The following is a 12,847-nucleotide window of genomic DNA, read 5'->3' on the forward strand; positions in this document are numbered from 1 at the left end:
GACTCAGCCTAAGTAGATTGACTGACATGTGACATACCAATAGGATCTTTGATGAGGATGGGATCAGTCTCTGCACTTGGGTTTCCAGGTCCAGCTAGATTTTCAGCCAGAACACGGAAGCGGTACTTCTTCTTGGCGGTGAGACCCTTTACCCTGCAGCCCAAAATTCAAAGTTAGAAACATGCTTGACAAAAAAATGGTCCACACTGTTAGCTGAAGGACTTTCACCATCACTCCTGCCACTTGTACCTTCAGGTACTTAGTTACCTGAATGTTGTGTCCGTGATGGGTAGTTTGTTACATCTGATCCACTTGTCACTCTCCGGATCTAACTTCTCAATCCAGTATCCAGTGATGGGGCTACCGCCATCCTCGTCAGGCTCTAACCAGGTCAGAGTGACAGCGTCCTTGGCGATGTCAGAGGGAGTGATTCTGGTTGGGGGACCCGGAGGATCTGAAACAGATGAAAAATAAAAGGATTTATCTACGGTTCACCTGCACAGGCTGGAAATAAATCACCGGAGAGTAGTATAAAACAACGTACCGAAGGAATACTTGGCAGTGATTGGCACATGCTCTGCAGGTTCACCAATGCCATACTGGTTCTCAGCACTGACCCTGAAAATGTACTCTTTCAATGCTGTGAGTTTGGTGGCCTTGAAGGTGGTGTGCTTCACCGTGGCTGACAGCTTGACCCACTCCTCCTTGTCAGTCTGACGACTTTCCACAATGTAGTTGGTGATGGGAGACCCACCATCATCTCTGGGAGGGTTCCAGGCCAGGACGCAGGATTCGTTGGTGATTTCAGAGATATCTAAAGCAGCTGGAGGGCCCGGTTTATCTAAAGAGGAGGGGCCAAAATTAAAATCATAACCAAGATAATGGTAATGCAAGACATCTGGAGGTGCCACAACTGCTTAGCAGGCTCGGCGATATAGGATAACCCTATAAAATGGTCTGTCCAGTATGTTATGCTAAGATTATTTTCATATCTTTAATCAAAAAAGGAGATGCTTTTCCCATTTTCTGACTAACTTAAAATCACCTGGTAGCATGAAAATCCTGTAGCTGTAAGGAACTCTAGGATTTCTACAGTAAAGGAAGTTTACTCTCATGTTTTCATTGCCATCACAGCTATCATTTGTCTTCTACGATAAGAAATCAGCTTTTGTACCCAGGATGTTGACATCAATAGTGGCAGTGGCTCGTCCACAGGCATTGACTGCCTCAATGATGTAGGTGGCGGTGTCTCCTCTGGTGGTGTTGTCAATGGAAACCTTCGAGTGTCCTGGCTGGGTGTCGATGGCAATGCGGTTATCAGCCCGCAGGACCACGTCTGCTTTGGTCCACTTCACCCGGGGATCGGGCTTCCCTTTCACATCTGCAGGAAGCTCAATCTTGCTGCCAGCTCTGGTGGTTAATCCAGCCAGCAACTTCACATCGAGCTGGATCTCAGGAGGTTCTGTAGGAATTTTTAAACATAGTCACAGTTGTCCCAACTTCATTACTGTGTTTCATTTCAATTTGTGCTTCTATAAATATATGTTCATTTCAGTTTCCCCTCAATAACTCACAACTGTCCAATATTTAATTTTACATGCAATAACCCAAACTGTAAATACATAACACCATTTATTTATGTATTTAATTCCTCTTTTCCCCAGATTTGTATATTTGTACATTAAATATATATATTTTTTCCTTTTTTCTAAATACTGTTCATGCAAAACTGTGTATTCTCGGCAGATATGTGCCATACTGCATTTTATTTGGCTGAACTATATATAATTTTGCTTATTTAAGCCAATTAGTTATAAAATTGTTCTGCTTTAACAAATGAATTTCCACCTTTTGGAGAAATGAAATGTGTCTTATATTATATTATCACAACTATGCCTGAAACCTTGATGGTAATATCCTTAAAATCCACACATTCTCACTTATTCTTTTATTTGTCATAAGAAAGATTTGCTCCTGTATCACTGAGAGATGCTGCACATTTCTGAGTGAGTCTGCAGAATCCATTACAAAAATAAATTATACTGCTGCACTTTTTGTGCAGTGTGTGGCTGCAGCGTCATGTGACTGTCTGGAAGAGCACAACCCGTCCTACCCTTAGCGTCCACAGCTTGGATCTCATCGGTAGCCCTGCAAGGTCGGCTGGCTCCCAGCTTGTTAAAAGCTCTGACTCTGTAGGCGTACCACTGGCCCTCGACCAGGCCGGTAACCTGGAACCTGTGAGTTCAAATCATATAATATATCCAGCTGTACCAAAATAAAGACAGGACACTAATAACGTGTGGCCCAAAAAACTTAACCGGCAGTTACAAGTTCTTAAGTCTTACTTGAGTTCAGGGAGGGGATCACCGCAGGGTTCCCACTTGTCTGTACCACGCTGGCACTTGTCCACCACGTAGCCTTTAATATGGGCACCACCATCGTATTTTGGAGGCTCCCAGGACAGGAAAATGGACTTGGCACTCTTATCGCGCCACTTAAGGTTCTCAGGTGGATCAGGTACAGCTGCAGGAGAAAATACGTGAACGTGAAACAGGTGAGATTCTAGTTATCTGTCAGTTTCTCCACTCAAAGACAATTAATTTCACATGAAGTGTAAAAACACTCACTTGCAGGAGAAGAGACATTGATGGGCTCATCGATGTAGGCTGGCTCTCCAGGTCCGCACTTGTTGCATGCAGAGACGCTGAACAGATACTCCTTTCCTTCAATCACGTCTGTTACCGTGTGCTCCAGGTCAAGGACGCCAGCAGCCACCTGGAAAAATGTCACTGTCACTGCTGAGCAAATAAACTCAGACCTGGGTAGACTTCTGGGTCTGTGAACATTATTTCACACTGTGGAAGTGATGTTTTCTGTTTTTAAAAATAAAAAAGCCAACATGTCACGTGCCATGTTTGAGCCAGGCCCTGAAACCTAACAACACTGCTGCTAACAATAACAATAACTTTATTTATAAAGCGCTTTCAAACAAAGTGCTGTACAGCGATTTGAAAATAAAGAGATAAATAAATAAAAGTGATACATAGCAACACAAGTTAAAAACATAAGCAGAGTTAAAAATGATAAACATTTAAAAAACTAATAGGCAAAGAATTAAGACCTGTAGGATAGGCTGAACAAGTGTGTCTTCAACTTAGCTTTAAAACCCTCCACAGATCAGCCTGCCTAATATCTTGAGGGAGGTTGTTCCACAAAAACAGGGCACGAAAAGAAAAAGCACGCTCCCCAACTGTCTTTTTTCTGGCTTTAGGAACCTTTGGAAGGCCAGAGTCCTGAGATGGGAGCGCACGAGATGGAACATACAGTGGGGCAAAAAAGTATTTAGTCAGCCACCGATTGTGCAAGTTCCCCCACCTAAAATGATGACAGAGGTCAGTAATTTGCACCAGAGGTACACTTCAACTGTGAGAGACAGAATGTGAAAAAAAAAATCCATGAATCCACATGGTAGGATTTGTAAAGAATTTATTCGTAAATCAGGGTGGAAAATAAGTATTTGGTCAATAACAAAAATACAACTCAATACTTTGTAACATAACCTTTGTTGGCAATAACAGAGGTCAAACGTTTACTATAGGTCTTTACCAGGTTTGCACACACAGTAGCTGGTATTTTGGCCCATTCCTCCATGCAGATCTTCTCGAGAGCAGTGATGTTTTGGGGCTGTCGCCGAGCAACACGGACTTTCAACTCCCGCCACAGATTTTCTATGGGGTTGAGGTCTGGAGACTGGCTAGGCCACTCCAGGACTTTCAAATGCTTCTTACGGAGCCACTCCTTTGTTGCCCGGGCGGTGTGTTTTGGATCATTGTCATGTTGGAAGACCCAGCCTCGTTTCATCTTCAAAGTTCTCACTGATGGAAGGAGGTTTTGGCTCAAAATCTCACGATACATGGCCCCATTCATTCTGTCCTTAACACGGATCAGTCGTCCTGTCCCCTTGGCAGAAAAACAGCCCCATAGCATGATGTTTCCACCCCCATGCTTCACAGTAGGTATGGTGTTCTTGGGATGCAACTCAGTATTCTTCTTCCTCCAAACACGACGAGTTGAGTTTATACCAAAAAGTTCTACTTTGGTTTCATCTGACCACATGACATTCTCCCAATCCTCTGCTGTATCATCCATGTGCTCTCTGGCAAACTTCAGACGGGCCTGGACATGCACTGGCTTCAGCAGCGGAACACGTCTGGCACTGCGGGATTTGATTCCCTGCCGTTGTAGTGTGTTACTGATGGTGACCTTTGTTACTTTGGTCCCAGCTCTCTGCAGGTCATTCACCAGGTCCCCCCGTGTGGTTCTGGGATCTTTGCTCACCGTTCTCATGATCATTTTGACCCCACGGGATGAGATCTTGCGTGGAGCCCCAGATCGAGGGAGATTATCAGTGGTCTTGTATGTCTTCCATTTTCTGATGATTGCTCCCACAGTTGATTTTTTCACACCAAGCTGCTTGCCTATTGTAGATTCACTCTTCCCAGTCTGGTGCAGGTCTACAATACTTTTCCTGGTGTCCTTCGAAAGCTCTTTGGTCTTGGCCATGGCGGAGTTTGGAGTCTGACTGTTTGAGGCTGTGGACAGGTGTCTTTCATACAGATGATGAGTTCAAACAGGTGCCATTCATACAGGTAACGAGTGGGGGACAGAAAAGCTTCTTACAGAAGACGTTACAGGTCTGTGAGAGCCAGAGATTTTCCTTGTTTGAGGTGACCAAATACTTATTTTCCACCCTGATTTACGAATAAATTCTTTACAAATCCTACCATGTGGATTCATGGATTTTTTTTTCACATTCTGTCTCTCACAGTTGAAGTGTACCTCTGGTGCAAATTACTGACCTCTGTCATCATTTTAAGTGGGGGAACTTGCACAATCGGTGGCTGACTAAATACTTTTTTGCCCCACTGTAAAGGTGCAAAAGATTAGAGAGGTATGAAGGTGCCAAACCAGTGAAAGCCTCGTAGGTGAGCAGCTTAGAATCTGCTCGAATGTGCTCAAATTTTCCAGTTTTAGTTAAAAAGCAAGCAGCTGCATTTTGCACCATCTGAAAACCTCTAAAACTTTTCGTTGGTAGCTCAGAAAGGAGCTGCACATTCATGTATTATTTTTAGAAGGCGGTTACTTTTTCACACAAAACCAGGTAATTCACTCAGTTTACATTTTGTGATGAGCTGAAATATTTTTATTACGTACAGCGCCAAAGATGACATTACTGAAATGAGCTGAAAGTACCTTGGCCCATGTCTTGCGAGAAACTTCTCTCTTCTCAATCTGATAGTGTGTCACTGGACTTCCTCCATCGTGTTCAGGTGCCTCCCACATCAAGTGGACATGTTGACGGGTCACTTCAGCCACTTTGAAGTCCTTCGGAGCACTGGGGCATGCTGGGAAAATAAGATGAAAAAGACTTCCATCAGTTTTCTTCTTTTGGGTTTGTTTCTAGATGATTTGGGGGTAACAGACGTCTCTGTACCACAATAAAATGAGCTGTCTATTAAAATAAGCACCATCATTGCTAAACTTGATCACATGGTCATGGGTTCTTACCGATGACGTTGACATCAATATCTCCAGAGACAGAGGATACGTCGTTCTCCAGCTGCAGGGTGTAGATGCCTTTGTCTGGACGAACACTAGGAGATATCGTCAGTTCCGTGTGCGTAGGCTTCGTCACCATGGAGACACGCTCATCCGCTGGGGTCAGCTCCTTCTCGCCAAAGGTCCACTTGGCCACAGGGGTTGGGTATCCAGTAATGGGAACTCTAATTGTTAGAGGCTGAGGAACAATCACCTCCAGGCCTTTCCTGAAGCCACTCAGATCAAAGGTTGGACCAACTGCCAAGAGAGAAACATTTGGTTGTGAAAGCACATCCAGTGAACTACTTGGATTTATAAAGAAGAAGTGGTTGGTTGAGTTTATGCTTGTTGCACGCACAATGAGGATCATCGGCAAGCAGTGGTCCCAGCTGCTCGGCTGGATCGGAGACACCGGCGGCATTCTCAGCGCAAACTCTGTAGAGGTACTTCTGACCAGGTTTTAGTCCAGACACCTGAAGAAAACAACAAAACAATCCAGACCAGGAAGAAAAATGTAACTGCGCTGAGGTTGAATCAGAATAAAGGCAGACTCTTCAGGTTGGCTGCATACCCGGTAGGAGAGGTCAGGACACAGTCTGGCGTTGCAGCGGAGCCACTTGTCAGAGCCGTCCTCACATTTCTCAATGATGTATCCTGTAATCATGCTGCCACCGTTGTTTATGGGCGTCTCCCAGGTCAACGTGACTGCTGTCTTGATTTGGTCACTAAAGTTCAGGTTCAGAGGTGGGCTCGGCCTCTCTGTGGGCACAAGACATGAGCAAAATCAGACTGTTTGATATTTCTACACAGGACTTAGATAGAAACATTGAGAGTGAGCTCACCGATGGGATCCATGATCTTGACGGGGTTGGTGGCAGCACTGGGCCTGCCGATGCCAGCCTTGTTCTCTGCTCGGACTCTAAAGATGTACTCCTTGTACTCCACCACGTCGTTCAGCATAGCCAAGCGGTCATTGGCAGCACAGACTAAGGCTGCCTCCCACTTAACAGATGTTCTGTCACGGAGCTCAATCACATAAGCAGTGATCTCAGAGCCACCGTCAAACTTGGGGGGCTCCCAAGTGATGGTGGCACCAAACTTGTTCACTGACTCTACTGCAACATTTTCAGGAGCATCTGGAACATCTAAAGTTAGGAAACAAAAATGTGACGGACATGATTAGGACGACTGTGGAGATGGGGTTAGGATTAGTGGAGCGGGGATCTCGGGGTGTTGCTTACCAAACTTGTTTTTGGCCTGGACGGCATCTTCGGTTGCAACAGCGGGTCCGCTGCCAACTCTGTTTCGAGCACAGACTCTGAAGAGGTAAAAGGATTCCTTCTGCAGGCCACTGACACAGTACTCTGGAGTGTCAGCACGGTCTGTAGCCACAGTCCAGGTCTTGCGCTTCACATCCCGTCTTTCTACAACATAGGCGATAATCTTGCTGCCACCGTCATTCTCAGGTTCCTCCCAGGCCAAACTGACCTCGCCATCAACAGTGTCAACCACTCTCAGGTTCTTGATGGGTCCCGGTACATCTGGAAAACCACCAGGACAACACTCAGAAACTCTGGTGATATCCTCCGACAGAGGACTGAGCAGTTATCTGATCACAGACTCACCAATCACATCCAGGTTGATAAAGGCTTCACCCTCACCATGCTTGTTCTTAATTACCACCTTGTACCGGCCCTGGTCCTCCTTGGCAGGGCTCTTCAGGCGGTACTCGGTCTTGTCCAAAGAGGTGTCAATATTCTGGACAGGAAGACTGGTGCCTTCAAAAAACCACTCGGCATCAGCACGAGGGTACGCGTCATAAGGCACAGTCATGACAAAGGGTTTACCGGCATCTGTCACCAGGTTCTGGTCGGTGGTTTTAATCTTTGGAACAGCTGCAGGAGAGACAGAGGAGAAATTTGTACTGTTTAATTCGCCCTGCATAACACAGAGCAGTCCAAACTGGTGGATATCATCTTAAAATAAAACTGCATGTTATGCTTTGCGTCTACAACTATATTCCCAAAACAACTTGGATGCTTCATAAAGTGTCAAGAAAAGATTTGTTTGTTTACAACTTTCTAAAAGTCTGTTAAATCAGTGATTTCTTTAACATTTCTTGAAATGCGTTTCACTACCTGTTTGCATGTGAAGTTGACTCACCTGCCAGCTCCAGCTTGGCTCGGGCATCCTTGTCTTTGGCCACGATCCTGTACTCTCCCTGATCTCTGGGTCTAATTTCACAGACCTGCAGTCTGTGGACTTTACCCTCGCTGATCATCTGGTATTTGTCTCCCTGGACGATGATCATGTTGTTCCTCATCCACTTCACCTCCACCCTGTCTTTGTTGAGCTCCACCTCAAACACGATGTCTGAACCCGGAGGTTCGAACACGTCCTGCGGTGGTCTGATGATTTCCACTGGGGTCTCTGCGCAACATAAAAACACATCTCACAAGAAGATTCGTCGAATAAATCTTTGCTTTTGAAGACAAAAAGAAACAAACATCTCACCTTCAACAAAGAGCCTCGCTCTCGTCCTCCTCTCATCCACACCACAGGCATATTCACACTCGTCATCAGGCCTGCACACCTTAATGATCAGTCTGCACGTCTTTCCTTCTTTTTCCATTTGATATCTGTAAAAACACAACAAACATCAGGAACTTGGTACAGTCATGTATATGATACTATAAGACTTAGATAACAGCATCAGCTGTGTAATTTTGCCTCTGTACACCACTGCACTTTATTTTAAATCAAAGGTAACACAAGGTCCCAGAAGCTTCAGGCTTTTGTAATCCTCTGTCATGACCACGTATCCCAAATTTTAACTTTCTGAATATTTTCTTGGTTGATTAGCATTTGATTTGTGTTCCTTTGGATCGAAACAACAGCAGACGCAGATATGTCATACCTGGGGCCCGCTCGAATCTCTCGTCCTTCCCTGTACCACTTGACGGCAGCCTTCTCCTTGCTCAGCTTGCAAGTGAACTCTGCATCCTCGAACTCTGTAATGGTCTGGTCTTTGAGCTGTGCCGTGAAGTCTGTGGGTGCCTCGCTAATGATCAGCTCAGCTGCACATTTGTCATCTCCGACCACGGCCGTGTACTCGCCCTCGTCTTCCATGATGCAGTCCTTAACGGTCAGGCTGTGCTTCAGGCCATCGACTCTGTAGACGATGCGTTTGCTGAGTGTCACCTCCTGACCAGCCTTCAGCCACCTCACCGTCGCCCCGGGCCTGTTCACCTTACAGACGAAGCTGACGGTCTTCTTCTCCTGAGTCTCATTGTCCTCGATTGGCTCCAAGAACCTCAGTTTCTCCTCTGTGGAGGACCAAATGATTTCAGGGTGAACGTAAAGAAACAAAGGAGTACGTGCAACAAAGTCACTGAGCAAGAAACGGCTGCTTTGGATCAAACGTCCTGATACTCTTGGAAGAAACAGAACTTCAGTTATTCTGAATTCTTCAGATGATTTTCAGCTTTCTTTGCTTTATAACAAAGCTGACACATCCATCTGTCTTTCAGAGTCACGTCTGCGATTACTGAGAACAGGTTTAGGACACTGACCTGCCAAAAGGTGCTATAATATTAAACATAATGGAGACAGCCGTTGTATAAACTCCTAAATATGTTTCAACATTACTGTGAGCCATATACAGATAATAAAATAAGGCTGTGTGTACAGTAGAGTCACAAGAACAACTAAAGAAGCACTCAGCACTCAGGAAGCTGGCCCTGGTTTCATTAAAGAGTCAAATCCAGCCTGTAACTTCACTCAGATACTGTTACTGCCCACTCACCTGCCACTTTAGCGCTGGCAGTGCACTTGGCGAGCTCTCCTCTGTGATTGGTCAGGCTGACGGTATAGACGGCCTCATCAGCCTTCTGGGCGTCTCTGATCCTCAGAGAGAAGACGTTGTCCCTTTGAGCCATCATGTACTTGCTGCTCTCAAAAATGGTCTCCTCATTCTTCAGCCACTTGGCCTTCGCTCCTTCCGTGTTGGTCTCGCAGTTAAACACGATCTCGCCTCCCTCCTTCACCTCGGTGTCTTTGATCGGAGTTATGATCCTCAGTTTTTCTAAAACAGAATTCAAACTTAATAAAACCAAACCTGCATTCTGAAATCTGTAATAAGATATGACAAAGACCATAAGTGTCTTACCGATCACTAGCAGATCTGCCACGGCTTTAACAGTGCCAATGTGTGCAGTGTAGCCTCCCTCATCCTTCAGCTCACAGCTTTTCACAATAAGAGCTCTTCGTTTTCCTTCACTGATGATGCCGTACTTGTCTCCAGCTTCTATCTCTTTGTCTCCTCTGAACCATTTTACTTCGTAGGTGTCTTTGGAGACAGAGCAGGAGAACTCTGCCTTCTCGCCCTCCACCACTTCCTGGTTCTGAGGCCGAGCGAGGAACTCGGCTGCCAGTTCTGCAAAGGAGAAGAAGGCGGAGTTAAGGTTTGGTGGATTAGTGGATTTCTCCACGTTCTTTGTTTTGCTCTTCAGATTGCTTTTGAAATCATTACAAAGAAAATAATGACTCGGGTAGGTAATTGGTGACTTCAGTTTCTTCTATAAAATCAAAAAGTAAGCGACGTGTTTTACCGTTGAGTTTGAGCGTGGCGGATGTCCTGATGGTGGGACTCAGCCTGCAGTTGTAATCACCAGCGTCCTCCATCCTCAGGTCCCGGATGATCAGGATCCTCTTGCGTCCGTCCGTCTGTTGGTCGTAGCGACCTCCCTCTGGGAGCTCCTCGTCCCCTCGATACCAGGTAACCTCAGCGCCGGCCTTCGACACTTCGCAGATCATCTTCACGGTGTTCGTCTCTGTTCCCTCCACGTTGGACAGGTTCTTTGTAAACCTGGCTGCCTCCTCTGAAGGAAACACGAGCACCAGGAGTTCATTTACAGAGAAATATCCATCTATTAAGTCGAGCCTAAAATCATATGTTTATAGTTTTTACAAGAATATTTCTTCAGCAGAGAAATTTCCTGCAGTGGTTAGAAAGCTGACCGTCATCAGTGAATGACGTTTTATTTTCCAGCAGAACAAACATCTGTGGCTGACATGAATAAAAACGTCACTTTTTTTCTCATTGGAAGGTTGGTGAAACTGGAAATTCAACATGAATCAAACACATGAAATAAATCAGGGGTGGGCAACTCCAGGCCTCGAGTGCCGGTGTCCTGCAGGTTTTAGATTGCACCCCGGGTTCAACACACCTGAATCACATGGTTAGTTCATTACCAGGCCTCTGGAGAACTTCAAGAAATGCTGAGGAGTCATTTAGCCCTTTAAATCAGCTGTGATGGATCATGGACACATCTAAAACCTGCAGGACACCGGCACTCGAGGCCTGGAGTTGCCTACCCCTGAAATAGATGAATAATGTTCCTCACCGATGACGGTGAGTATGCCAGAGGTCTTGGAGGTTCTCGCGTCACATTCGTACTCGGCTTCATCATCAAACACAGACTTGTGGATGATAAGGATTCTCTGGACTCCCTTGGCGATGATCTCGTACTTCTTTCCTTTCCTGATCTCGCCACCGTCCTTGAACCAGCGAACCTTGAAAAATGACGACACAAGGGTTAGTCGAGAGTGTGAGAGCGGTTTCAGTCTGATCGACAGGACAGCAGCGACTGTTTGCATCCTGCTGAGCTCACCTTGGCAGACTCACGAGAAACTTCACATTCAAACTTGGCAGACTCCTTCTCTCTGACCTCAACATCCTGCAGAGGCTTTGTAAACTCAACATACGGAGCTGTGAATGGAAAAGGCCACAGCATGAGCACAGTTATGCTTTACCTCAGCTGGAGGTGCGACAGCAGATTTGAAAGATTAAAGCCTGGTTAAGGTCCTTACGTGTAACTTCCAGGAAACAAGAAGTCTTGAAGTCTTTGGCATCACATGTGTACAACTTGGCATCTTCAGGAGAGCAGTCGTGAATGATCAGAGCTCTCTTGCGTCCGTCCACGATGGTGTCGTACTTCTTGGTCTTTCTGAGCTCCTGTCCCTCCCTGAACCATCGTACCTCAGCATTCTCACGGGAAACCTCACACTCCAGAGTGGCCGTGGCTTCCTCCTCCACCGTCTGATCCTCCAGAGGCTTTGTGAACTCAACCGCTGGCTCTAAAGGTACAGAGACAGACGTGGTTAACAGGTGGTAACCACAGCCTCCTGTTAGAAATGCTTTGTCCTCGATCCTCGGAGCCCAGTCTGAGCGCGTGCCGTACCTCTGACGATAAGCTGAGCCTGAGTCTGGAAGTCCTTGGCAGTAAGTTTGACCTCGCCGGCCTCCGACAGGTTCACGTCTCGGACGGTCAAAGTGTGAACTCGGCCCGCCACCCGAGTCTTCACCTGCAGGAACCGAAAACAAAGCGAGCGTCACACTTGCACACGAACACGAGCTGAACGCGTCACCATGGACACAGATACAGGGCCGTCACTTAAATAATCATTATAAATAATAATTACACTTATTCTGGTTCGTTTGCTAACAGGCGGCGAGTCTGAGCGATGACTGAATAACTCCGAGTGTCAAACTGATGAAATCAGGGAAAAATACCGTTTTTATTTTTTATTGTCCACAAACTTCCAGCCTTGATTCACTTTGAGAAGCTACATCATAATAAAATATTTAAGAATTTTCTGCAGATGTGTTTTTAGAAATGAGTGAAAACCTTTGGTCATATCAACAGAATAAATTTCACTTTACTAATTTATTATTCAGCTGATCGAGCTGCTCTCTTTCACACACGGGCAGGTTTCTATCACTGGGCTGCTTTTTCCACTTTAACCTCATTTTCTCCAGCAATGAATTCAACTCCTTTGTGTTTTTAAATAAAACTCATTCGTGATTTTAATTCATAATTAAGCTTTATTAATTCATTATTTGGGTTCAGACACTCACCTGCTAAAAAACACTGTTCAAAAATATCCAAAAATTTAAAATTCTGAAAAAACGTCATAATAAATAAATAAATAAATAAATAAATAAATAAATAAATAAATAATAATAATAATAATAATAATAATAATAATAATAATAATAGTTTGTGGGGATAGGTTAATTGATGAATCCAAATTGCCCATAGGTGTGAATGTGGGAGTGAATGGTGTCAGGCCTGCGACAGACTGGCGACCTGTCCAGGGTGTACCCCGCCTCTCGCCCTATGACCGCTGGGATAGGCTCCAGCACCCCCGTGACAAGCCGAAGCGAATGGATGGATGGAATAATAAT

General features: G+C 45.3%; 1 protein-coding gene across 19 annotated transcripts in view; it reads right to left on the minus strand.

The window, feature by feature from the left end:
* Nucleotides 1-12,847, minus strand: part of LOC146691423 (titin-like) — a 175,371-nt gene that overhangs the window by 84,459 nt on the left and 78,065 nt on the right. For all 19 annotated transcript variants that reach the window (XM_085434860.1, XM_085434849.1, XM_085434859.1 and 16 more), the window contains 24 exons: nucleotides 11,841-11,964; nucleotides 11,470-11,736; nucleotides 11,271-11,368; nucleotides 11,004-11,172; nucleotides 10,209-10,478; nucleotides 9,767-10,033; nucleotides 9,404-9,682; nucleotides 8,516-8,924; nucleotides 8,113-8,237; nucleotides 7,762-8,028; nucleotides 7,224-7,493; nucleotides 6,840-7,139; nucleotides 6,441-6,743; nucleotides 6,170-6,357; nucleotides 5,957-6,071; nucleotides 5,569-5,856; nucleotides 5,254-5,405; nucleotides 2,628-2,775; nucleotides 2,346-2,523; nucleotides 2,114-2,235; nucleotides 1,175-1,462; nucleotides 545-841; nucleotides 268-454; nucleotides 38-153 (listed from right to left, as the gene is read on the minus strand). In XM_085434860.1, coding sequence (XP_085290986.1) covers nucleotides 38-153; nucleotides 268-454; nucleotides 545-841; nucleotides 1,175-1,462; nucleotides 2,114-2,235; nucleotides 2,346-2,523; nucleotides 2,628-2,775; nucleotides 5,254-5,405; nucleotides 5,569-5,856; nucleotides 5,957-6,071; nucleotides 6,170-6,357; nucleotides 6,441-6,743; nucleotides 6,840-7,139; nucleotides 7,224-7,493; nucleotides 7,762-8,028; nucleotides 8,113-8,237; nucleotides 8,516-8,924; nucleotides 9,404-9,682; nucleotides 9,767-10,033; nucleotides 10,209-10,478; nucleotides 11,004-11,172; nucleotides 11,271-11,368; nucleotides 11,470-11,736; nucleotides 11,841-11,964 — 5,227 coding nt within the window. The remainder of the gene's footprint in view (nucleotides 1-37; nucleotides 154-267; nucleotides 455-544; nucleotides 842-1,174; nucleotides 1,463-2,113; nucleotides 2,236-2,345; nucleotides 2,524-2,627; nucleotides 2,776-5,253; nucleotides 5,406-5,568; nucleotides 5,857-5,956; nucleotides 6,072-6,169; nucleotides 6,358-6,440; nucleotides 6,744-6,839; nucleotides 7,140-7,223; nucleotides 7,494-7,761; nucleotides 8,029-8,112; nucleotides 8,238-8,515; nucleotides 8,925-9,403; nucleotides 9,683-9,766; nucleotides 10,034-10,208; nucleotides 10,479-11,003; nucleotides 11,173-11,270; nucleotides 11,369-11,469; nucleotides 11,737-11,840; nucleotides 11,965-12,847) is intronic.

This window comes from Copadichromis virginalis, linkage group LG16 (genome assembly GCF_057382275.1).
Source record: "Copadichromis virginalis isolate Kocher_CV1m ecotype Utaka linkage group LG16, C_Virginalis_male_GT1.1, whole genome shotgun sequence".
In the NCBI taxonomy this organism is placed as follows: Eukaryota; Metazoa; Chordata; class Actinopteri; order Cichliformes; family Cichlidae; genus Copadichromis; species Copadichromis virginalis.